This window comes from Glycine soja, chromosome 4, assembly GCF_004193775.1.
Source record: "Glycine soja cultivar W05 chromosome 4, ASM419377v2, whole genome shotgun sequence".
Taxonomy (NCBI): domain Eukaryota; kingdom Viridiplantae; phylum Streptophyta; class Magnoliopsida; order Fabales; family Fabaceae; genus Glycine; species Glycine soja.
The window spans coordinates 40,114,158-40,138,914 of NC_041005.1; the positions used below are offsets into that span (position 1 = coordinate 40,114,158).

Below are 24,757 nucleotides of genomic sequence, written 5' to 3' on the forward strand. Positions count from 1 at the left end.
GAGACCAAGGCAATGAGCAACAACCGGTGTAAGTGACACCTCACATGAGAGAGTAGAGCAGGGAAATAAAACCCACCCAACCCAACACAACACAACACACCCGGGTACAACACTACGCCTAGTTTGGTCTTGGGTGGGACAACAAAGCGCAAAGAAAAACGCGGTTTTTGTTCCTCCTGCTCTCTCTGACTCTGTCTCGGTGCAGCAAAAACCTTCCTTCTTCATCAATTCCACGAACTCAAACAACAAATAATTCATTCTTTCAAATTTCAATTCTAACATAGAAATAAGAATAAAAATGGGTTGTTTCGCCAGCAAAAACGCTGACACCAAGGCCAGTAGGGCTGCGCGTTGGCGATCCACGGGCATTGTTGCTTTGCGCGATTCCAAATTAAAGGCAATTTTTTTATTATTTCTCTCTCTCTCTCTCTCTCTCTCTCATGTTCTTCTTCGATTTTATTTATTTAAAATATAACCGATTGTATTATCGTTAAATTTTTCTTCTTCTTCTTCTTCTTCTTTTCCTTTTCTTCGTCTGTGTTACACTCTTGAGTCTTGGCCTTTGTTTTGCAGTATTTACTAAATTGCAATGGTTTTTCTTTTTCTTTTGTTTTAATAGTTTTTTCGTTGGTTGAGATGATTGATGCATGTGGCATGATGGGGTGTTAACCGTGTCACGTGTTAAACCTTGAAAGTGTGTTGATATTATTCTGGTGGCAGAAAAGATAAAAGCTTATGCTCTTGTCGTCTAAAGTTAATGACACCTAGGTCACTGCTTATAGTATTTTCTTCCTCTTTATGTGTGTAGTTTAAGCTTGGTATGTGTTTATAGCATTGGAACCTTAATTAATGTTTAATTTTCTGTAAGCTATTATGTGTACTAGTTCGGTAGTGTTAGATAGAAGACTTTAATAGGATAATCTGTTTTTCTTGTTTGAATTATGTTATTTACATATTGAAACTATTTTAGGGTGATTTCTGGGTCTGATTCGATTTTTCTGAAAAGTTGTTTATACTGTTATGTGATACTTACAAGACCTATGTTCAAAACATTTGATGAAGTCTGTGGCTTTTATTGAAAATTTGAAATTTTTGTTGTTATGCAGATAGACACAATTTGCTTTATTTCTTTCTTTTTTTGTGTATTTGTATTTGTGTTGCTTGCCCGTGTGTGCTTTTGTGAAACACACTTACATACCTTGGAGTCCCTTTTGCTAACAGACGTTTCCGGATGAAATTCTTGAGTTAGACACATCTGTTCGCACTCTTGACTTGACGCATAATCGGATAGGTAAGTGGTTTTTGCATTCTTTCTTTTTCTTTTTCTTACATTTTGGTTAAGATGTCATTGCTCTGAAGTGGATATACTAATGGTGACCAGGAACAGAAGTGCCTTTCCTCTAAAGGATTATTATTTTATTGCTAACAATTCATTTTCTCGACTTCAGTTGACATTCCGGTGGAAATCAGCAAATTAATTAATGTACAGCGCCTGGTAAGGACCAACTATTACTCTGCCTTTGGGACGGTATCTTCTATTGAGCATTTACTGTCAACTTTTTTGGACTGAGACATTGATTATGGATTTTATCTGATGCTGTTGCATTGTGAAGGGTCGGTAAATTAAATTAGCTGCAATAGATTTTGGCATGAAATTAGTGGCCCTCTTTTGTTAATATCAGTATTCCAGCTAATAATTGTTGCCTTGAGTACGTTTCGTTGAATTTGTGCAGTTCAATAATATAATTATTCTTGGTCAGTTTCTTTTAAAGGCTTTAGCTAAGTACCTACAAATGACATGTTTAAATTTTAAAGGGTAGTTATACTCCATGCTTCATTTTCAGATATATGTACTATTTCTTGTTAGCTTGAGTTTCAGTGAAACTACCATCTTATATTCCTATAATCTACAAGCTGGTGATAGAAGGCTTTCAATCCTCTCAAAATAATTGCCACAAAAGTAAAAGAATGGAACAGTCTAGTGCTTGCTAGTAACAAAACCTACAAGCAATTAAACACTATAGTTGTCTCCTTACTTGGTATTGGTATTTGGTACACTTTTATCCAAGTTGCCATACATGTCTGTTTTACACCATTCATTGAACTTATATACTAAAGGAACAAATAGAAGTTATGAAGCCCAGGCCTGACTGAAGTTTGGTTGTATTCCCTCCTTGAACCCTGTCATATTGTTGTTTTTCCTTTACAGTTACTCATTGATTCTTGTAGAATCATTAGATTGAGTTTATATATTCATTTTGAAACTCATGCTTTTTGGAACAATAAGACTGTGCTACCTTTAATTTATTTATTTTTGCCATGGTAGTGTTTTGGTAGTGGTTGCTTTGAAGTTCTTCAAAGAGCTATAATTATGTAACATCAAAGATTGATTATGACTGCTATTTAATATGGAAGTTGTATTGATGTTACAGATATTAGCGGAGAACCTCATTGAGAGACTGCCAGTGAATTTGGGGAAACTCCAATCTCTGAAACTGATGAACCTGGATGGAAATCGAATTACTTCCTTGCCTGATGAATGTAATTTTCTTCTTTAATCCTATAGGTCACTATTTAAAAGAAATATTATTATCTTATTTGCTTACGTGATATGTATCTAGTGGAATTTTTTCTGTTTTTTGTAATAGCTGACAGTGTATTATTTCTCTAGTGGGCCAGTTAGTAAGGCTGGAACGCATATCCATCTCAGGGAATTTGTTAACATCCTTGCCAGCAACCATTGGAAGTTTGAGAAATGTAAGTAATTAAATTATCCTTTGACTTCTCTATGGCTTCTATGATTTGGAATTTCATGCTTAATGCATTATATTAGATATAACTATGAGTATCATTGCTTCATGATCATGGAATTTTGAAAACCATGCGATTATCCTTTTATGTTCCAACATTTCAAAAAGGTAGCTGTCTCCATGTCATATATGTGTAAGACATGATGTAACATTACTTGTTATAATGAGACACTTTATATTTTATTATACTGTCTGTTGTGGCCCATTTATGTCTAACTGTTCCTGCTTTTAGAAAATTACAGTTTTGCTGTTGACATTACTTAACTTCTAAACCATAAAGAATCTTAATAAATGAACAGAAAGTTCCCTTATATTGTTTTTTAGTATGAAATGCTTACCGTTTTCTTATAACTTTAGAGTCTAATACATTGTTTGATGATGCAGCTGGTGCTTTTAAATGTGTCAAATAACAAGTTACAGTCTCTTCCAGAATCTGTTGGGAGTTGCTTCTCTTTGGAAGAATTACAAGCTAATGGTATGTTTTTTATTAACATAAAAAGTTCATGTATGCATTGCATGAGCATGGTAATGCATGTTTTTTCATATTTGTGTGTACGTGTATGTTTTCCTTGCGTCCGAATTCATATTCACGTGTGTGTGTTTGCTAAACTGGATTTTGTTGATTGTTAGCCTGATGAGGAGGATCCGCCTTCATGCTATCTTTCTTTCTCTTCAACAGAAGTTTTTGTTTTAGGGTTTAGGGTTCTCAATACTAGATTGCTTCTTGAAGTTTGAGATCACTTTTCTTATCTTACATCTTATCTTTAAGTTGAAGCTTAAGTGTTTGGATTGCCTTGTGCTTTGTAGTCTGTGCATGTTTTTTTAGGTATTTTTGAGGAATGGATGCTTTTGTTAAAAGCTCTCTCTCAGGAAGCTGACAAAAAAAGCTCCCCCTCTCCCCTCCAAAAACAGTTAATCCAAACATGCCTTGGTCTGGTTTAATTTAATCAAAAGTCACTATTTGGTTATATGTGGTTATTATTTGAGGATATGCCAATATTTCAGTTTGAAGACTGACTGTGGTGATATACACATCATAAGATCTTTGGAACAATTTGCACCATCTTTCTTTCTATTTGTCTTTATGTTGTATTTGACTGAAGCTAATTCCAACCATTTTGTGAACATTGCAGATAATCTTATTGAAGATCTTCCCTCTTTGGTGTGCAATCTTTCTCACTTGAAGTCACTTTGCTTGGATAACAATAATGTGAAGCAGGTAGTATTTTGTGATTTTTAAACCTAGTTTATGAAGTGCCGGATTTTAGTTTTTTCTCGTACCCCATTGCCAAGAGGCTCTTCGCTATGCGAAGGTATGGGGGAGGGATGTTGTACGCAGCCTTACCCTTGCATATGCAAAGAGGCTGTTTCCAGATTCGAAAGTGAATGCACTTTATTATTTTCCTATTCTCTTATGTTAATTTATTTATTTTGTGAATGTGTTAAATTTTTCCATTATGTTCTAAAATTTAGTTATGGACATCTTCTAACTTCTAAGGACTATCCAACTGTGGTGTAAAACCACAGAATGGCCGAATGTTGATTGCTTATGTGTTTCTTCACTAGAAATTTGATGCTACCCATCCTAATTCTATATGAATTAGGAAGCAGTACTTCAGTCCTTGAAAATTTTTTGAAGCATTAGCAAAACAGGCGAGAAATTTGGCCTGATTATATCAGGTTACTAAGTTCAGCTACCTGAATTCATCTGATGCAACTTGTAACATCTCTACCTTTAAATTAACAAAATGATTTTAACGAATATATCCAAAGAGACAAATTAAAAAAATGACAAGAGAAAATAAAATTTATGGGGAGCTGTATAGGATTAGGCTTCATATGTATAGGAGAACTCTGAAAAGTTCAATTTAATGAAAGCGGCCATTTTATTCACAGATCTCTCTCATTAAATTGAACTCTTCACAAAGTTTTCAGATTGTATAAATATATGACAACTCTGAAGTGTTCAATTTAATGAAAGCAATCATTTTATTCACAGATCTCTCTCTTTCTTTAACTTCAATTCCTCAATTTTTCTTGAGTTTCTACTTGGTATCATGAGATTGCTGTTTGATCAATGGCCTTGCATGCAAATCCATTCCATAATTTGACCAATCCTTACACCTCTTCATCTCCAGTGAGCACTCCAATAAACTTCTCACAGTTAACTTCTTAAAATTGGACGAGAAAAAAATTCCTGTTATGGAAGCAAGTGCAGCAGCTTGAAGCAGCGATTTAAGGACATTGAGTCCATTGCTATGTTGTTAATCCAGATATTCCAGATTGACATCACTCCTAAGAAGGCCATGATTGTAGTACTGTCAATGAAGATTATATATACTGAGAGCAGCAAGATCATTTGCTGTTTTCATGGTTCCTCTCATCATTGTCAGCAGCTCTTGTTTCTTGTGTAGGTTGCATTCATTCTTGGCAGCTGTGGGATGAAATTCATGATGCCAAGTGGTATATTAAAGCCCTAATTGATTCCTTGCTGTCTATTGGTATTAGACCTCCAGTGTTGCAACAAGAAACTAGGATATACTAGGCTAAATTTTTTATGTTTGTGTTGATATACGAGCAAACTGATCTTTATCTGGAAGGATTGAAAAAAAGGGAGCCTAGAGGGGCTATGTGTGCAAATTTAACATGGTGGATATTTTAGGACCTTCATCTGTGTTGCAAATATGTTGGACTCAAGAAATAAACAGAGTTCTGAATAAATTATATAAATAATCTAGTTTCTAGGCCACATTTGAATACAATCATCAACAAACACCGGGTTTCTTATAATGTGGGTTTGGGCCTAACTCAACCCCCCCAAAAACTAGCTCATAGGGTGTGAGGGTTGCCCCCACTTATATACTCTATCTTGGGACTATCTCTAGCCAATGTGGGACTTGGATTTTTTCCAATATAGCCCCTCATGCCTAGTACTTTTGGGCTTGGTGCGCGGATAATATGGTGGGTGACCCTTTTAATGGATCTAGGATAGATTCTGATATCATCTTAGAATGTGGGTTTAGGCCTAACTCAACCCCAAAAGCTAGCTTATGGGGTGAGAGTTGTCCCCCACTTATATATTCTATCTTTACCTTGTCTCTAGCCAATGTGGGACTTGGGGGTTTTACTCCAATAGGGTTTCCCCTATCATGGAGTTTCCTCCTTCAAAACACCAGAAATAGCAACCTGACACATTAATTGTCTTCTACAAGTCTGTCACACAATCTATATATATAACCATCTAATCCTAAACTATTATTGAAATAACTGCCTAATAAACTTCCTAATAACAATTTTAACCACCTGATTCAGAGCTTGGCCTATCAAAATACATGAAATTTGAACCTCTTAATTGTAATTGCTTCCTGTTCTGGATATGGAGTACTTTTGACGAATGATTGAGAGGATAAGTGAAACTTCAGAACTCAGGTTGTAATATTTAAAATGTACTTGATAAGTGTTAAATTTTATTCTTCTAGACAAAACCAATTGATTGGTCAGTGTAGTTTCCTATTGTGTGGGAACTGCTGAGTAGCTAAACAGGAGTGTTACAAAACTGATCAACACTGACATATAAGAGAAATATTAGTTTTGTTTCATCTGTTGAAGTTGATTGTTACTACTTACTATAGTATGGGAGTTTGCATTGTCAAGTCTTTAGCATTTCATAAAATTTACAGACTTGAATAATTGGTTGCATATTGTTTGATTATTATTTTTGCTTGTGAAGAATCTGAGTCCAGGATTTCTTATGGGAAGCATAAGCTTACAAGTTACTTGAATGAGTGGTTTACTTAATGCTTGGAGTTATTTCTATCCACCAAGTTAACTACCATCACTGAGATATACATGTTGTACAGTAATGGTTTGACTTAGCTGTAAGGATGTATAAAATCAATGACAAATTTGCTTTGCCATTATAATAAGCTATACCTGTTTCTCTTTGCATTGGTTTGGTCTGAGGGAAATGCATATAGTTTGCCAGAAAAATTTGTTGCTTGAATATCAGGAATATCCAGTTGCATTTCCACTCATACGCATGGGCACTTGGGCAGTTACTCATTACAAGCATTTGTAAGAGGTGATCAAGTGGTGCAGCATTACTGAGTTGATATTTAGAATTGTAATATTTTTAAACCATACATGTTAAATTGTAGCATTGACATTGAAATACATATTTCATACGGACTAGAATTCCTGTTGATGGGTTTGGACTCTGGCGTCATAGGTGTCCATCTTTTATGCAATAAGCCTCATCGATAAACTATTTTTAGATGATGATGCCTTTTCCCCTTTTTTTTGTCTTCATAAATCCATCGCATCTGAGTTTTGTCATTTGCCTCTAGCTTCCAAATAGGGATGGGAATAGGTCAGGTCAGGCTTTGAAAGGCCTGAGCCTAGCCTACGATGAATTTTTTAGGCCTGAGCCTGACCTATAGCCTATCAAAGGCTTTTATTTTGGTTCGGCTTAACCTTTTTAAAAGCCTAGTCTGGCCTGATAGTCTTTTTAAAAGTCTTCTTCACATTAAATCTTTTTTAATATTCCTTTGCTATGGAGTAAGTAGGAACGTAATAGAAAAATTAAAGGAAAAAGAAACGTTAACAGGAAGCCAATAAAAATAATGAGGAATATAAAGGGGCACATGACTCACACCTAAATTGTAATTAAAGTCTTACTTGATTATAGGAATAGAAGTTATGAAGCAGTAATGTGTAATCAAAGTTTGATAGTTCCAAAAAAAAATTAATTGTACCCAAAAAATAATATAAGTATATATTGATACCCAAAAAATAATATAAGTATATATACATATATATAGGCAGGCCTATCAGGCTTGTAAGGCTTTTTAATAAGTCTAAGCCTGGTTTATTTAATATAATAGGCTTTTAAAAAAGCATGAGCCTAATCTTTTAATTAAATAGGTCAGTTCAGGTCAGGCTTTATGTAGGCCAGGTCGTAGGTCCCTGTAGGCCGGCCTGGCCTATTCTCACCCCTACTTCCAAACTTGACGGTTTATATTCCAACCAATTTCCTTAGATTTCAATTGTCTTGATGACACTTTGGTTTCCTTTTGGACAGATACCTCTGAATTTATTGAAAGACTGCATTGCTCTTCAGAACATATCACTGCATGGTAATCCTATATCAATGGATCAATTTCAGCAGGTACGATCTTGTTTTGTATTTTTTTTTTCCTTCTCTATTTTTCTGCTAAATCTTTAGAAATATTCAATTCTCAATACAAATGAACTATTGATGAATGCTCTAGATGGAGGGGTTTCAAGAGTTTGAAGCAAGGAGGAAAAAGAAGTTTGACAAACAAATTGATTCAAATGTGATGATCGGTTCCAAAGGTCTTGATGAGGGTGTTGATCTATGAAGTGATCTTAGGCTTGTTGATGGGGTCTTTCAGTTGTACATTTGGATGAGCTTTTGGATGTAGCGTGGAATACAAATCCATGCCTTTTATTTCACAGATGAAATAAGTTTGTGGGGATCCTTGTGTCACGTTGTATATTATTGTTTTTTTTTTGTTACCCTATCCAAGTTTGCCTACAAATGTGCTGGATTGTAGATGCAGGCATTATACAGCACTAGACTAAATTTCCCTATATGGTATTTGAAGTCATTTTGTTGATAATGATATATGTATCTCAGCAGCTGTAAATTAAAAAGGCATTGCATTCTTTGCCCCATTAATTGTTAGGAATAATTCAAAGTTTTAAAAAGCTGTAAACTGGTAGTTATAAGGTTGGTTAAGTTTGTTTTCTTATAACCAACAAGTAGTTACTATTAACCTGCTATATAAGCAAGGTTCCTACTGTAATCAATTGAGAAGTGAATAAGCAATTCAATTCATTTTTTCTGTAAAAGTGTAATAGTTAACATGGTATCTAGAGCTTATACGAACCTGACCTGTGAAGATTAGAAAGAGGGAGAGCAAACTTATGTTGACACCAAAAAAACTGAGGGAAACCCTTCTTCTTGAGATTTTTTTTTTGAGAACTGTGATTTGTGAGTGATTCTTCATTGTTTTCACCATCATATTTGTGATTGTGGTGGCTGAGTGGGGTTCTTGGTAGTCAAGAACGCGTGTAGAGGAACCTCTGAGATAGCAGTTGTGTATAGGAAAGTGAAGGAGGATCAAGGTGCAACATGGCTGGCTCAAACAGTATCATTCAAGGATCTTTACCGGTTTTCGATGGAAAATTGTTTGATGATTGGAAGGTCAATATGTTGGCAATCTTTAGCTTCCAAGATGTATTTGAAGTGGTGACATTTGGGTTTGAAGATCCCGGAAGGAAAGCCACTGAAGAACAGCAATTGGATTTCAAACAGAAGCAAAAACTTGACTGCAAAGCTCGATTTCTCATTTACCAATGTGTGAACTCAAAGATTTTCAACAAGATCTCGAAGGCCTCTACCTCTAAGGAAGCATGGGAGATTCTGATGAAAACATATGGTGATGGAGAAAAGAACAAGAAAGTGAAGCTACAGACTTTGAGAAGGCAATATGAATTACTATGCATGGAAGAGAAAGAATCAATTTCAGATTACTTTGATAGGATTCAAGAACTGGTTAATGCCATGAGGTCGTGTAACGACAAGATCCCTGATGAACTAGTGGTAGACAAAATCTTGAGAACATTGCCACCACGATTTGATCATGTGACTGTTGCAATTGAAGAGTCAAGGAACTTAGATGACATGGAGATTGAAGAGTTGCAACACTCCCTAGAGGCACATGAAATGAGGATCAATGAGAGAAGATCCAATCAAGAACAGGCACTTCAAGCAAGATCCAACTACAAAGGAAAAGGGAAAGAACCATGGAAGGGAAATAAGCCATGCAGTAATCAGAAACACCAAGATCAAGGATATAATGCAGGCAGTGAATTCTTTAAAGGAAAGAAAAGTGATCAATCACAGAAGAAAAATGATAGCTCCAATGGCAGCAAGGAATGGAAGTTTGATAAGAGGAAAGTGAGATGCCACAACTGTCAAAAACTTGGTCACTATGCACGAGACTGTTGGCAAGGAGAAGGTGCTAAAAATAAGCCAAAGAATCAGGCAAATCTGGCACAGGATGAAGGATCGGATTCTGAAGCTGTAATGCTCATGGCAACCACAAGTAAGGAATCCTCCATTGACACCTCTTGGTACTTGGATTCTGGATGTTCCACTCACATGACAGGGAAGAGGGAATGGTTCATCAGTTTGGATGACTCATCAAAGAGCAAAGTCCGGTTTGCAGATGATAGTAGTCTCACTGTAGAAGGCATTGGCAGAGTGGCTTTCAGAGACACAAATGGAAAAGAAACAGTCATTGAGGAGGTTCTATATGTGTCTGGCCTAAAAACAAATCTGTTGAGTCTTGGGCAACTACTGCAAAAGGGATTTGTTATGACAATGGAAGACAATTGCCTCAAGGTATTTGATAGAAATCAAAAGCTGGTTATCCAAGCAAATATGTCCCAGAACAGGACATTTAGGATTGGGATGAATATTCTGAAGCATCAGTGCTTTGCAACCTCTGAAAATAAGGAGGAATGGTTGTGGCACCTTAGGTTTGGTCATCTCAACTTCAAGGATCTGCACCTACTCACTAGCCACAAGATGGTTGAAGGATTACCCCATATTGTAGTCCCTAATGAGGTGTGCAGAGAGTGCAGTGAATGCAAGCAAACCAGAGGAAACTTCCGCAAGTTTGTTCCTACCAAAGCAACTGAGAAGCTAGGGGTCATCCATTCTGATGTGTGTGGTCCTATACAAACAGAAACTCCTGGAGGCAGCAGGTATTTCATCTTTTTCATTGATGACTTAACTAGGAAAGTTTGGATTTATCTGATTAAAAGGAAGCATGAAGTCCTAGATGTCTTTAAGAAATTCAAATGCTTAGTTGAAAAGCAAAGTGGAAAAATGATTAAGGTACTAAGAACTGATGGTGGGGGTGAGTATGTGTCAAAAGAGTTCAAGGAATTTTGTGAAAGTGAGGGGTTAATTCATGAGGTTACACCACCTTACACACCTCAACACAATGGCACAGCTGAGAGAAGGAACAAAACACTACTAAACATGGTGAGATGCATGCTTAAGAGCAAAAACCTACCATGTTTCTTGTGGGGAGAAGCTATATAAACTGTTGCATACATATTAAATAGATCTCCCACTAAGAGATTGATAGATACTTCACCAGAGGAAGCATGGACTGGAGCCAAACCGAGTGTTACACACCTGAGGATCTTTGGGTCAATATGCTACAAGCATGTTCCTGATCAACTTAGAAGAAAGCTTGATGATAAGGGCATGCCACATATCCTAATTGGTTATCACTCAACTGGAGGCTACAAGCTGTATAATCCAGAAAGTGGTCAAGTATCCATCAGTAGGGATGTTATTTGTGATGAAACTAGAAGCTGGAATTGGAATTCAATTTCTAGTGAAAGTCAGTCTAGGATATTGTTAGAAGAAGAAACACCTCCAGCTGCACCAACTACTAACCAAGTTCCTAGTGTAAGGAAATCATCAAGGACAAGTCAGCTACCAATAACTTTGAGGGACTATGAGCTGTTTCAGGATTCATAAGTCAACTTAGAAGGAGAATTGGTCCATTTTGCACTCATAGCAGAAGCTGAACCTATCGAATTTGACAAAGCAGTGACTAATAAAATATGGGTGAGGGCTATGAAGGAGGAGATTGACTCTATAGAAAAAAAATCAGACCTGGGAATTGGTGGATCCTCCTTCAAACAAGAAGCCTATAGCACTAAAATGGGTTTATAAAGTGAAGGTTAACCCAAAGGGGGAAGTGGTGAAACACAAGGCCAGACTTGTAGCAAAAGGTTTTCTACAAAAGGCTGGAATTGATTATGGTGAAGTCTATGCACCAGTGGCTAGGATTGAAACTGTCAGATTTGTTGTAGCCATTGCAACTAATGCTAACTGGTCCCTGCACCAACTAGATGTTAAATCTGCTTTCCTAAATGGTCCATTAGATGAAGAAGTTTATGTGCTTCAGCCACAAGGGTTTGTAGTGAAGGGTTCAGAAAATAAAGTGTACAAGTTGAAGAAAGCATTGTATGGCCTCAAACAGGCTCCAAGAGCTTGGAACAGGAGAATCAATAGCTTCCTGTCACAGATTGGCTTCAAGAAATGCACCTCAGAACATGGATTGTATGTGAGATGTCTGCAGGACAGCAAATCAGAGACATTGATTGTATGTCTATATGTTGATCACCTCAAGATTACTGGAAGCAGTGAGGAAGAGATTACTGCATTCAAAAATCAAATGATGAATGAATTTGAGATGAGTGATCTTGGACTTCTCTCATATTTCCTTGGAATGGAGTTTAGAATGACTCAATATGGTACAGTGGTGCATCAGTCCAAATATGCACAAGACCTACTGAAGAAATTTAATATGCAGCAGAGCAATCCACAGGAACACCAGCAGGAACACCAGCAGAGGTTGGCCTTGTGTTAGAGAAGGAAACTAATGAAGAACCAGTTGACCCCACTTACTACAGGAAAATAGTTGGGTGCTTGAGGTACCTATGCAATACAAGGCCTGATTTAAACTTCAGTGTTGGGCTAATCAGCAAATTTATGCAAGAACCAAGGCAATCTCACTTGCTAGCTGCTAAGAGGATTATGAGGTATGTTCAAGGGACAACCAATTTTGGAATTCTATTTCCTAAAGGTGGAGCTGACATAAGACCAGAATTGATTGGATACTCTGATTCTGATTGGTGTGGGGATAAAAATGATAGGAAAAGCACTGCAGGATACATTTTCTTTTATGGAGGAGCACCAATCTCTTGGTCCTCCACCAAGGAACCAGTGGTAGCACTGTCATCCTGTGAAGCAGAGTATATTGCAGCCTCAGAAGCTGCATGCCAAGCTGTGTGGTTGGATGCCCTGATTAAGGAGTTGCAGCTGGAAAAATCAGGAAAGGTGAAGCTGTTGGTAGACAATAAATCTGCCATTGATTTAGCAAAGCATCCAGCTTCCCATGGAAGAAGTAAACACATAGAAACAAAGTTTCACTTCCTAAGAGAGCAAGTCAATAATGAAAAGCTGAAGATTGAGCACTGCAGAACTGAAGTTCAGCTTGCAGACATACTCACTAAGGCTTTGAAGCTAGAAAGATTTAGATGTTTAAGAGATTCCATTGGAGTTGTTTGTGTAAATGCAACTTTGAATTAAGGAGGAATGTTAGGAATAATTCAAAGTTTTAAAAAGCTGTAAATTGGTAGTTATAAGGTTGGTTAAGTTTGTTTTCTTATAACCAACAAGTAGTTACTATTAACCTGCTATATAAGCAAGGTTCCTACTGTAATCAATTGAGAAGTGAATAAGCAATTCAATTCATTTTTTCTGTAAAAGTGTAATAGTTAACATTAATTATGTCAAGTAAAAGTGTGTGTAGAATGGAAAAAATATTTTGTATTGCTTTGTGTCGTTCTCCTACTCTGAACCCTTGGTTGCCTGAAAATTATGCTGGCTTCAACAACAAAAATTGTCACTCCTTTGAAGATATATTGTTCAAGATAATGACTGTACTTGTTTTATTTTTTTCAAGAATACAAATTGTCATATCTAAGAATGCTTTTGAATGACTAGGGCATATTGCATATGATTTATGGAAAATATTTGCAAGTGCACCTTAGATTCTTCTTTTAGGGCTCTGACCACACATTTTGTTGGGTTCACAAATGCTGCAATTCTGCATTATGTGAAGACTTTTTTGTTGCAGATGCATCCATTCCTTTGGGTATATATGGTTTTGAAAAGAACGGGAAAGGAAAGTAAAGGGAGAAAGTGAGATGATTTTTTAGTGTTTGGTAGCTGAGAAAATACTAAAAGAATCTTTCTTCTTGTTTAGCTGTGTAAAAATGAAATGAATTAAAAAAAATGGATATAAAATGATATAAATATTCTTAACAAAAAAAGTATGAAGAGGTAAGGACAATTTGGTCTACATGTATCTAAAATAATATCCCCCTTACCTTTTTTGTTCAAATACGAGAAGAATGTTTTTTTGGCATGGATCCCATACATGATGTTTCCCCTGACTTTTTGAGCAAAACCAAATAGAGAAGAAAAACTACAAGATGTGTTCCTTTTCTATCGTAACAAACATACACTATATTAGAGTTTGATGCTTCATCAACACTTACGATGTTGAGTCCTTCCAATGTGAAATTAGGTTGGTACTGGGCAACCAAAATTAGGTTCAAAATTTGCTTCACTCTCATCTTTGATTCTTGAATAACAAATGTGAAATTGCCTATCAATTCTCCATATTTATGCTATATTTAGTTTGACAATCACAAACCCTAGGTTCTAAATAATACATGAATTTTGTCACAATTATACTCTGTTAATAATGAGTTTGAACTTTTGGCAAAATCAGTTAGAAGTTCAATTTAATTTATTATTATCAAAATCAAACCATTCATTTGTCTTGATCAAGGTAAGTCAATGGATCACTAAGTAGAATCAATGAGTTAATTGTTGAATCATATGGTATAATATTTAATATTATATGTAATACATAGTAGATGAGGTAGCTGGATCTTACCACTGAATGAAGTAGTAAAAGAGAGACAAAGACATTCTTAATATTTAATTTAATAAATTATACCTTTATTCACCTTTTGTAACACAAAAAGACAAAGCTCAATACAAAATTTACTTCTTATAGTAGTAAGAAAAGAACGATTTCAGTCTTTCACAATATTGAGGTAGTTATTTGGGGCAAATTTTCCAACATGGGGTCCATTTTGAAACATATTCCCGAAATGGGTCTCTTTTAGAAGTATTTCCTGCATGGTGCTGTTTTTGACGTAAAAAACATGTAAATCGCAGAAGCCATTGGCGACTTCGGGCTGGCTGTGACACGTGGCATTGGTCTCGCCAATGCCACTGTCGATTTCAGGATGCATGGGACTCGCCAGTTTGATTGGCGAGTTGCCCTAGGGGAGCCAGGCTAGGTTGCAGCGTTGCAGAAGAAGAACTGCAGCTTGCAGGTACCCGCCAGTTTGATTGGCGATTTTGGTTCAGGGGAAATCGCCAAGTCCAGCAGCGATTTGAGCTGCATAAATCCCCCTCTCCCGTAAACGAAAACCCACCTAAAAACGCAAGAAAGAAAGAGTTTTGGTGTTGGACGCAAGAAAGAAAAAGTTGTTGGTGCTGGAGTGAAGCTTTGCAATAAGGAGAATGTGTTCTTTCATTTTTAGTTTTCAAAGTTGATAAGTTTGTTTCATTTTTTTAATTTTATTTGTTTAATTGTTTGTATTCTGATAATTAAATTAGTTATTTTAGATATTATAAAATTTGTACAAAGTTTTAGGTATAGTAAATTAGTAGTGTATTAATTTTCTATCTTACCTTAGTTTTAGTTTTAAATGGTAAATTAGATTTACTTTGATGATTTAAGTTTTGTACGGTAGGTTCATGTTTAGTTATAGTTTTAAATGATATTAGTTTTAGTTTTAGTTTGAAATAATATTAGTTTTAGTTTTAATTTTAAATGATATTAGTTTTGTACGTTAGGTTTAGTTTTAGTTAAATATATTTAAATTTTTTATGGTAGGTTAATTATATGATACATTGTATTAATTTTGTGTATATATTGTATTAATTTTTGTCTATAAATATATATATATATATATATATATATATATATATATTATGTTATTTATTTAAATTTGTGTTTACTTAGTTGTAGTTTTAAATAGTAAATTAGGTTTAGTTTGATAATTTAAGTTATTTACGGTAGGTTTAGGTTTAGTTTTAGTTATAATTTTAAATGATATTAGTTTTAGTTATAGTTTTAAATGATATTAGTTTTGTATGTTAGGTTTAGTTTTAGTTAAAATATTTGAATTTTCTATGCTAGTTTAGTTATATGATAACTTGTATTAATTTTGTATATATATGTTATTAATTATTTGTGGCAAATATATATATTATGTTATTGTTTAAATTTGTATTTTCATGTAATTGAATTTATTTATGGAATATATTTAAATAATGTTTTATATATTTAAATTATTTTTTATATTTAAATTATGTTATATATTTAAATTTTGTGATTGGTGGATATCTAAAATAGTTTTAGTTTATAGGTAATGTAAGTTATTATTTAAAAATATTTAAATAATAATTGTGGTATTTAAATTTTATATAATGTTATGGGTATCTAAAATATTTTGTGAGAAATATATATATTATGTTATTTAATTAAATTTATGTTTGCGTGTAATTTAATTTATTTATAAAATATATTTAAATTTTGTTATTTGTGTAATATATTTTATTATTTAAATATATATATTTTGTTATTTACTCAAATTTTAATTATGTGGTATATATATTTAATTATTTTTTTGTAAAATGTAGTTAATTTTTTTCTTTAGAAGTAATGTGTAAATTATTTCGTGAATTTATTTTATTATATTTTATTTTGCAATATCAATGGCATCTTCATCGTCATGTTCATCAAATGTTAAGATTAAGTCTTGTATCCACGTATCAAGGGGAAGAAGAAATACCAGAGGAAATTATTCCTCTACTTCGACAATGTGGTTTTTATTGGATAATGAAGATGGACTACCTAAAAATTAATGCATCATTAATTACTGTCTTGATTGAAAGATGGAAGCCCGAAACACATACGTTTCCACATGAGATGCAGGGAGTGTACAATTACTCTTCAAGATGTCTTTGTATTATTAGGTCTCCGTGTTGATGAGACACCATTAATTGGTCAAACTAATCTTGATTGGGCTGAATTATGTGAAGAATTGTTGGGAGTACCACATGAAGGTGAACTTCAAGGCAGTGTGGTTAAATTAAGTTGGCTGACTCACCATTTTTCACAAATAAATAACCATGACGGTAACGTAGAACAACTATAAAGGTTTACCCGCGCATGGATTCTTAGATTCATAGGAGGAGTCATATTTGTTGACAAAAGCAGCAGCAAAGTAAAGTTTCCCTAAGGTACATGTAATTTTTACGTGACTTTGAACAGTGCAGCACGTATACATGGGGACCTGCCGTGCTTGCTTTTTTATACAGAGAGATGTGTAGCGCCACCGATTACAAAATTAAATCAATCGGAGGTATGTGCATCTTAATCTAAATGTGGGCATGGGAACGATGCACGACTTTGACACCAAAGAGGACTCCTCCCGTAATGGAAAATAAACCACTCGGACACAGGTTAGTTGTTTAAAAAATAACATTTCATTTGAAAATAATTAATAATGTAACGCGTCGCCACTGATGATTTCATATTTTTTTGTAGGTGGCTGCGACGTGGAAATCAGCATATTGACAATGATGATCTGATAGTTTTTCGTCGCAAATTGGATATCATGAAATGACATGAGGTAAGAAGATAGTAATGTATTCGTTAAATAATAAAGAAAATGTCATGTTTAAGTGAAAATTAACAATTTTGTTATTGTATGCAGTTTCTATGGGAGCCTTACACAACAACTGTTATGTCAGTGTTGCCCCCAATTTGTTTGGTTGGTAGTGTAGCGTGGTGCGCGGTGGTGCCACTCATTTGTTTCCATGTTGTTGAGTGACACCAACCCGATAAAGTGTTGCGACAATTTGGAATGCAACAACCTATTTCCGAGTGTCCTTCGCAACCACTAAATATCCATGGCCTAACGCTGGAAGGCAAACAAGCTGAAAATTGGTTCCAGTTGTTGGCTCCAATGATCAGTCAATGGAACAATCAAGCTGAGTTTAGGATCGACGTTTATCCTCAACAGGAGGGCCTATTGAGTTTTAACTCCAACTACATGGTCTGGTATAGGCGAAAAACGAAGATGTTTGTCGACCCAAAGAATGCAAACACAGCTACATTGGTATTTATTTCTTTTTGAATATTTAACTTCAATTTATTTTTTAAAGCATGGACATTAATTTCCTGACCCTAATAATTGTAGGCTGAAGTTGCGGAGACATTACAGTATATGATGTCACCACAAGGGAGGAACACATGGACAGTTGATGATCTCGTGCCTTATGTGGAGAAGATAACGATTTTATCCGAAGAGCAAGAGAGAATCACTGAGATTGTGACACATGGTCCAGCATCAGAGCGTCGATTTCCACCACAAGAGTTTCACATGCTTCAGTCAAGTGTTGAAACTCGAGGTTTTGACAGAAGAAGGGAGGCTGTTGAAGCGCAAGAATTTTCCCAACAAATTGAGGAGCGTGACCATGGAATGTATTACTCGCCACCAACATTTTCTCAGTATCCTTCACAGATGTATCAGTATCCATTCGAAGGTCATCACACTGATATGTCTGCAAGCGAACATTCGTTTGGTGGTGTTGCAGAAACACATCCTCATTTTTCATGGCCAACTATGACCCCTTCACAGCAACATGATGCCCCAATGGCAACACCTAACGCCCCATTAGCTCTGCAATGGAATGCACCCGGAGCAATACCTGATATGGGTGACTTATTAGGTATTGATTTGCGTCAAGAGTTTTCTGCTGAGGCTGAGGAAGTAGAAGCGGGGAGGCATCGCGGCAGAAGAAATCCTGATCATCAAGCGCGAAGATGGGATCGACCATGTGGCACATCCTCACGTCACCACGGACATCATAATGAATGATTTTCATGTCTCTGTTTAAATTTGTTGTTGTATGTTTGTGATTTGAATTTGACACTTAATCTATCGTATGTTATTTATTAAGGCTTACTAATGTTGAATTTATTGACACTTACTATCGTATGAATTGAATTTGTTGTTGTTGTATGATTTTCATGTCACAGTTTATGTCGCGCATCTAACTATAATAATAAATAAAGTTTTAAAAAAAATATAATAACGTAAATAACTATTGGTACTAACTAACGATGAAGGGTATTAAGGGTTAGGATTTGGGGTTTAGGGTTTAAGGTTTGGGGTTTATGGTTTAAGATTTGGGGTTTAGGGTTTAGTGTTTAGGGTCTAGGGTTTAGGGTTTGTAGAAGTAAAGCTTCATGATGAATCAAGATTGATTCAAAGATGTTTTGATGATAACAAAGGTGATGACAAAAAGCTCAAAGGTCAATCAAAGAATGAGTTCAAGATGTTCAAGATAGAATTAAGAACACTTCAAGATTCAAGAGGAAAGTTGAAGAACACTTCAAGATTCAAGAGGAAAGTTGATTTCAAGAATCAAGAATCAAGATTCAAGGATCAAGCTTCCAAGAATCAAGATCAAGATTCAAGACTCAAGATTCAAGAATCAAGAGAAGACTTAATCAAGATAAGTATGAAAAGGTTTTTTCAAAAACTGAGTAGCACATGGATTTTTCTCAAAACATGTTTACCAAAGAGTTTTTACTCTCTGGTAATCGATTACCATATTGATGTAATCGATTACCAGTAGCAAAATGGATTTGAAAAAGTTTTCAAATGAATTTACAACGTTCCAATTGATTTCAAAAAGCTGTAATCGATTACAATGTTTTGGTAATCGATTACCAGTGTCTTTAAACATTGAAATTCAAATTCAAATGTGAAGAGTCATATCCTTTCACATAAAAGTTTTGTGTAATCGATTACATTGATTTGGTAATCGATTACATTGACCAGACATGAAGAGTCTATAAAAGCAAGGCTTTGTTTTGCATTTCAATTAATCTTGAACAACCATTACAATACAATCCTTTACAACCTTTGAATATCTTTGAACTTCTTCTTCTTCTTTGTGCCAAAAGCTTTCCAAAGTTTTTTGGTTTTCTAAACCTTGAAAACTTGTGCTATTCATTCTTTTCATCTCTTCTCCCTTTGCCAAAAAGAATTTGTCAAGGACTAACCGCCTAAATTCTTTTTGTGTCTCTCTTCTCCCTTTTCCGAAAGAACAAAGGACTAATCGCCTGAATTCTTTTGTGTCTCCCTTCTCCCTTGTCAAAGAATTCAAAACGACATAGTCTGAGAATTCTTTTGATTCTTCCCTTTCCCATATACAAAAGATTTCAAAGGACTAACCGCCTGAGAATTCTTTTGTATCCCTATTCACAAAGTATCAAAGGTTTAACCGCCTGAGATCTTTGTCTTAACACATTGGAGGGTACATCCTTTGTGGTACAAGTAGAGGGTACATCTACTTGGGTTGTTGACTGAGAACAAGAGAGGGTACATCTCTTGTGGATCAGTTCTAATGGAGAGTACATCCACTAGGTTCAAAGAGAACAAGGGAGGGTACATCCCTTGTGGATCTTTGCTTGTAAAAGGATTTTTACAAATTTGAAAAGAAATCTCAAGGACCGCAGGTCGCTTGGGGACTGGATGTACGCACGGGTTGTTGTCGAATCAGTATAAAAATTCTTGTGTGTTTGTCTCCTTCTTCCCTACTCTTTTACTTTCTGCTGTGCATTTTAATTTCCGCTTTTATTTTTGGTTAAGTTTCTCTTCTACTCCTTATTCTCTTAACAACATAGTAAAAGCCTTATAAGAGTAAATTTTTAATTAGTAAGGGTATAGGAATAATTAATTCAACCCCCCCCCCCTTCTTAATTATTCTGAGGCCACTCGATCCAACAAGGTTTAGGGTTTAGGTTTTAGGGTTTAGGGTCTGTGGTTTAGGATTTAGATTTTAGGGTTAATGTTTGTGGTTTTAGGGTTTAGGATTTAGGGTTTAGGATTTAAGGTTTGTGGTTTAGGGTTTAAAAAAGTAATGTTAAAAAAAATAACTAAACTACACAAACCAAAATAAGTAATATTTTTAACTAACGATTTCATTGAACCCCACAAAGTAAATACATTGAAGAGAACTTAAACCAATACAAGTCACTCGTGTAACATACATTAATCAATTAAATGAACAACTCCCACGCTCAGACTGCATTGGACAGCGACGCCTGTTATGTCATTCTGCTCCACATCTACTACATTTTTGTCAGTGCTCAAATGATTCGACCCAATCCATCTCATTCCTTATCCTTGTTGATTTGGGCTGACCTTTCGCACGAATTGTAGTTGGGTCAGGGATAAGTGTCCATGCGTCATTAGAAGGAGGAATAGCCGCTTCATTCCCAAGAGGCCACCATTGTGCGGAGTAAGCTTTTAAGATGTGCTCATTTGTGTAAACAACATCTATATATTGGTAGTAGTTCATGCTCACGTAACCACAAGCTGCAATAATGTGTGAACATGGATAGTGAAGCGCCGAATACCTTCCGCATTGACAATAATGACCATTCAAGTTAACTGCCCACTTTTGTCCGCCACGTTGCGTAATAGGATTGAAGGTCTCCTCTACTTCAAACCTTGTGGAGTGGATATCATACATGCGAACGATGTGCGAACAAGCTTCTTCTTGATTTTTTCTAAGTTCTTTAACAAGCTTAGAACAATATACTTGTCCTTCATTTAACTATCTTTGGGCTTGGCGGCCACGATCAACAAAGTACTTTCGACACCTACTATATGTTGATTTGACCAACGCTGTTATCGGTATGTTGCGACAATCCTTCAATACCTTATTTATACATTCTGAGAGGTTCGTTGTCATGTGGCCATATCGACGTCCTTCTCTATCATAAGCCATGGTCCACTTTTCCTTTGAAATGCGATCAATCCATGTTGCTATGGCTGAACTCAGTTGACAGAATTTTTCTAAATTTTGATCAAAAATATGCTTGCAAGGAGTGTAGCCTGCATGAAATTAGTTAGCAACAATAATTTGAAGTATACATGAAAGTTAAATTAAGGTGACCATGATAAATGAAATCTTACCCAATTTCTTCAACATTTCTTTTTGTTTGGCATTATTGAATTTGCGATTGAAATTACTTGCTATGTGTCGGACGCAGTAAACATGATAATCGTGGGGAGGTTGCCAACCAAGTGCTTCGTTAGCCACAACAGACTTTATACTCGCATGACGATCAGATATGAGACAAATACCATTTTTATCTGTGATGTTTTCACGCAAGTGTGTCAAAAACTATGACCATGCTGTTAACGTCTCACCTTCGACCACGGCGAATGCTAGAGGAAGGACACCACCATTTCCATCTTGTGATGTAACCATTAAGAGGGTCCCCCGATATTTGCCGTACAAATGTGTGCCGTCAACTTGTATGATTGGCTTACAAAAGTTGAAAGCCTCCTTACATTGACCAAAAGTCCAAAACACTCTATGAAACTGACGATGTTCACGACTAACCGTGTTCCCAACAATAAAATTGTCATGTAGTATTTGAAAATATGATCCAGGAGAATGATTTTGCATGTGTGTTAGCCACGACGAAAGTTTCACATATGACTCTTCCCAATCGCCATATTCAAGTGCAATGGCTTTTTGCTTCGTCAACCAAGCGTTTTTGTACGACACCTTGTAGGCAAATTCACTGTTAATCCTCTCTTAAATCAAAGAAACTTTTATTGATGGATCTTCTCTGATCATGCCTGTTAATAGAATAACAAAATTAAAATAACAATTAACGCAAAAGTAGCATAATATGAACATCAAATACGTACCTACTACACAAGTGGCAATTAAATTAGAATCAAGCTTCTCGTGATCTTGTGTCATGGTCATATCGAGACATGTGTGTGGTCCACCCCATTGTGTGACTTTCCATGAATCAGTTTTTTTAGATAAAATTGCCCTCATATAGAACGGGCAAGGAAACTCTGCACTTTTATTCAAGCAACAAACAACATACTTGTTCGATTTGCTTTCAACAACTTTGAAAGTTTGATGCACCTTTCATAACATATTGTTTCAGTGCATTTTTTACCGCATCTTTAGTATCAAAATCCATGCCAACATATAATTCTTGTCCAATATTAAAAGTCGATGGCATCTCCAAACCGCAAATGTCTTCCTCATCAGAATGACTCCAGTAGATATTGTTATAATGCAAATCATCATTCCAAAATGAATTTTCAATTCCTTGTACACCTAATAGTTAAAAAAAAAATTCAAATCATACTTATTTAACATTAAATACAATTCACATCAAATGATAAATGTATTCACCTATTTTTTTAATTAATAAATTATACCTTCTTTTGGGTGAACAATTCTTATTGGTTGAATCATGTCGGCGACTTCATCGTCTGTGTCAGATATACCGTCAACACTATCATATTCGTCTAAAGAATCTTCAACGTATGAGTTAGACACAAGATAATAATAATAATAATCATCATCATCACCATGTAAGTTGCTCACATTTGTTGGCGGTTACGCCTCATTATTAGATAAATTATTTCCGCATGATGTAAGAGAATTTGTAGAATGAAACATAGAACCACTAGTCACATCCTTTTCTATGTACAATTCCAAAACTGACATTTGATTTTGTTGTTGAAAACTTTCGAGCATGGTTTCAACATCTTCGTCATCACAAATTTGCAAAGCAACATATTTTCCAGAAACTAAAAATCTACAACTGATAGCAGAAATAATTTCATTATTTTGTAACTTTACCTTATCTCCAATTTTTTTTTCAAAGCATTGAAATTAATTCCACATTTAATCTGAATCACTTTTTAACTGCCTTCAAATATTACACCATCATTCTCTTCATATACCCTTCCATTGAAATACAACACTGTTATAACTGAATTCATCATGTACCTACAAAAACACTATTGTAAATAATTAATCATAATAATAATAAATTCAAAATAAAAAAATCTAATCACAAAAAACCTCTTTACTGAAAAACTTCACATTAAAACTTTATTTTAAATAAAAATTATTAACTTCAATTAAATCTGACGAAAAAGACTTAAAACAATTGAACGATTTGAATGTACTAATTTTAAAAGCAAAATAATCCATCAACGAAGCAAAAGGTAGTAATTAATCTTAACAATAATAACTTAAAAAAAAACAGCAACAACAAGCTAATCTAATTAAAATAAATACTACCCACTTCATATTGAAAATTTTATCCGCACTCAAAATACTTACTTCAAATAAATATGATGCCAAACAAATTTTTGATTTTAAACAAGGTTGAAGTTCAACGCTCATACATTTTTAACACACACAAACAAACCATCAACACCCCAACCTAATCTAATTCAAAAAATACTACAACTTCATATTTAAAAAATTTACCATACTCAAAATAATTACTTCAAATAAATATTATGCCACAAAAATTATGGATTTTAAACACACTTCAAAGAAGGCTCATAAATTTTTAAGACAGTAACATAACTTCAACACCAACACCAACCAAATATAATTATAAAATGACTATAAACTTCATATTCAAAACAATTTTTTGACTCTACATATTTTCTTCAAATAAATATGATGAGATAATTGTTTTTTTAAAAACAGACTTTTACTTCAACCCTCACAAATTTAATTTAAAAAATACAACTTAATTAAAAAAATTATAATAAACATTTCACATTCAAACGTGTTCTTCCGGCGTCAAAAAAATTACTTCATAAAAACTACTTTCATGCCACACACATTTCATTAAGAACTTCATACCTTAAAGTTGACTTCAACAACAAAAGGTTCAGCAATGACAAAAAAATTGGATAGCAAGCAATTCAAAAAACTAAGTAATTTTTAAAAAAACGCACAAAAAATGTCGAAGGAGCGTTCCTATATAAAGCAGATGAACTCGCCATTGGTAATGGCTACTCCAAGGACAACTCGCCAATGCTACTGGCAACTCCAACTACAGCGCAATTTGCCAGTACCACTGGCGGTTCCAACCTGATAAAGTTGGCTTCTCCTGCAACGCGTCCTACAACCCTAGACTGTGTAGAACACCTCCCCTAGGGCAACTCGTCAGTCAAACTAGCGAGTCCCATGCATGCTGAAATCGCCAGTGGCACTGGCGAGACCAGTGCCACGTGTCACAGCCAGCCTGAAATCGCCAATGGCTTCTGCGATTTGCATGTTTTTTACGTCAAAAACAACACCATGCAGG

General features: G+C 35.1%; 1 protein-coding gene across 1 annotated transcript; it reads left to right on the forward strand.

The window, feature by feature from the left end:
• The first annotated feature begins 77 nt into the window (after nt 1-77).
• Nucleotides 78-8,540, forward strand: LOC114409681 (plant intracellular Ras-group-related LRR protein 7-like). Its single transcript, XM_028373219.1, has 9 exons — nt 78-397; nt 1,222-1,291; nt 1,449-1,495; nt 2,433-2,541; nt 2,672-2,757; nt 3,195-3,285; nt 3,944-4,029; nt 7,891-7,977; nt 8,081-8,540. The coding sequence occupies exons 1-9, from the start codon at nt 299-301 to the stop codon at nt 8,189-8,191; spliced, it is 786 nt and encodes a 261-aa protein (XP_028229020.1). The 5' UTR covers nt 78-298; the 3' UTR covers nt 8,192-8,540.
• Nucleotides 8,541-24,757: the final 16,217 nt, after the last annotated feature.

Bases quoted from the DNA above. Each gene is read 5' to 3' on its own strand.
- LOC114409681 (XM_028373219.1), top strand. From the start codon at position 299: ATGGGTTGTTTCGCCAGCAAAAACGCTGACACCAAGGCCAGTAGGGCT. The intron at 1,496-2,432 runs GTAAGGACCAAC...TTGATGTTACAG, and splicing joins TAATTAATGTACAGCGCCTG to ATATTAGCGGAGAACCTCAT. The intron at 4,030-7,890 runs GTAGTATTTTGT...CCTTTTGGACAG, and splicing joins ATAACAATAATGTGAAGCAG to ATACCTCTGAATTTATTGAA.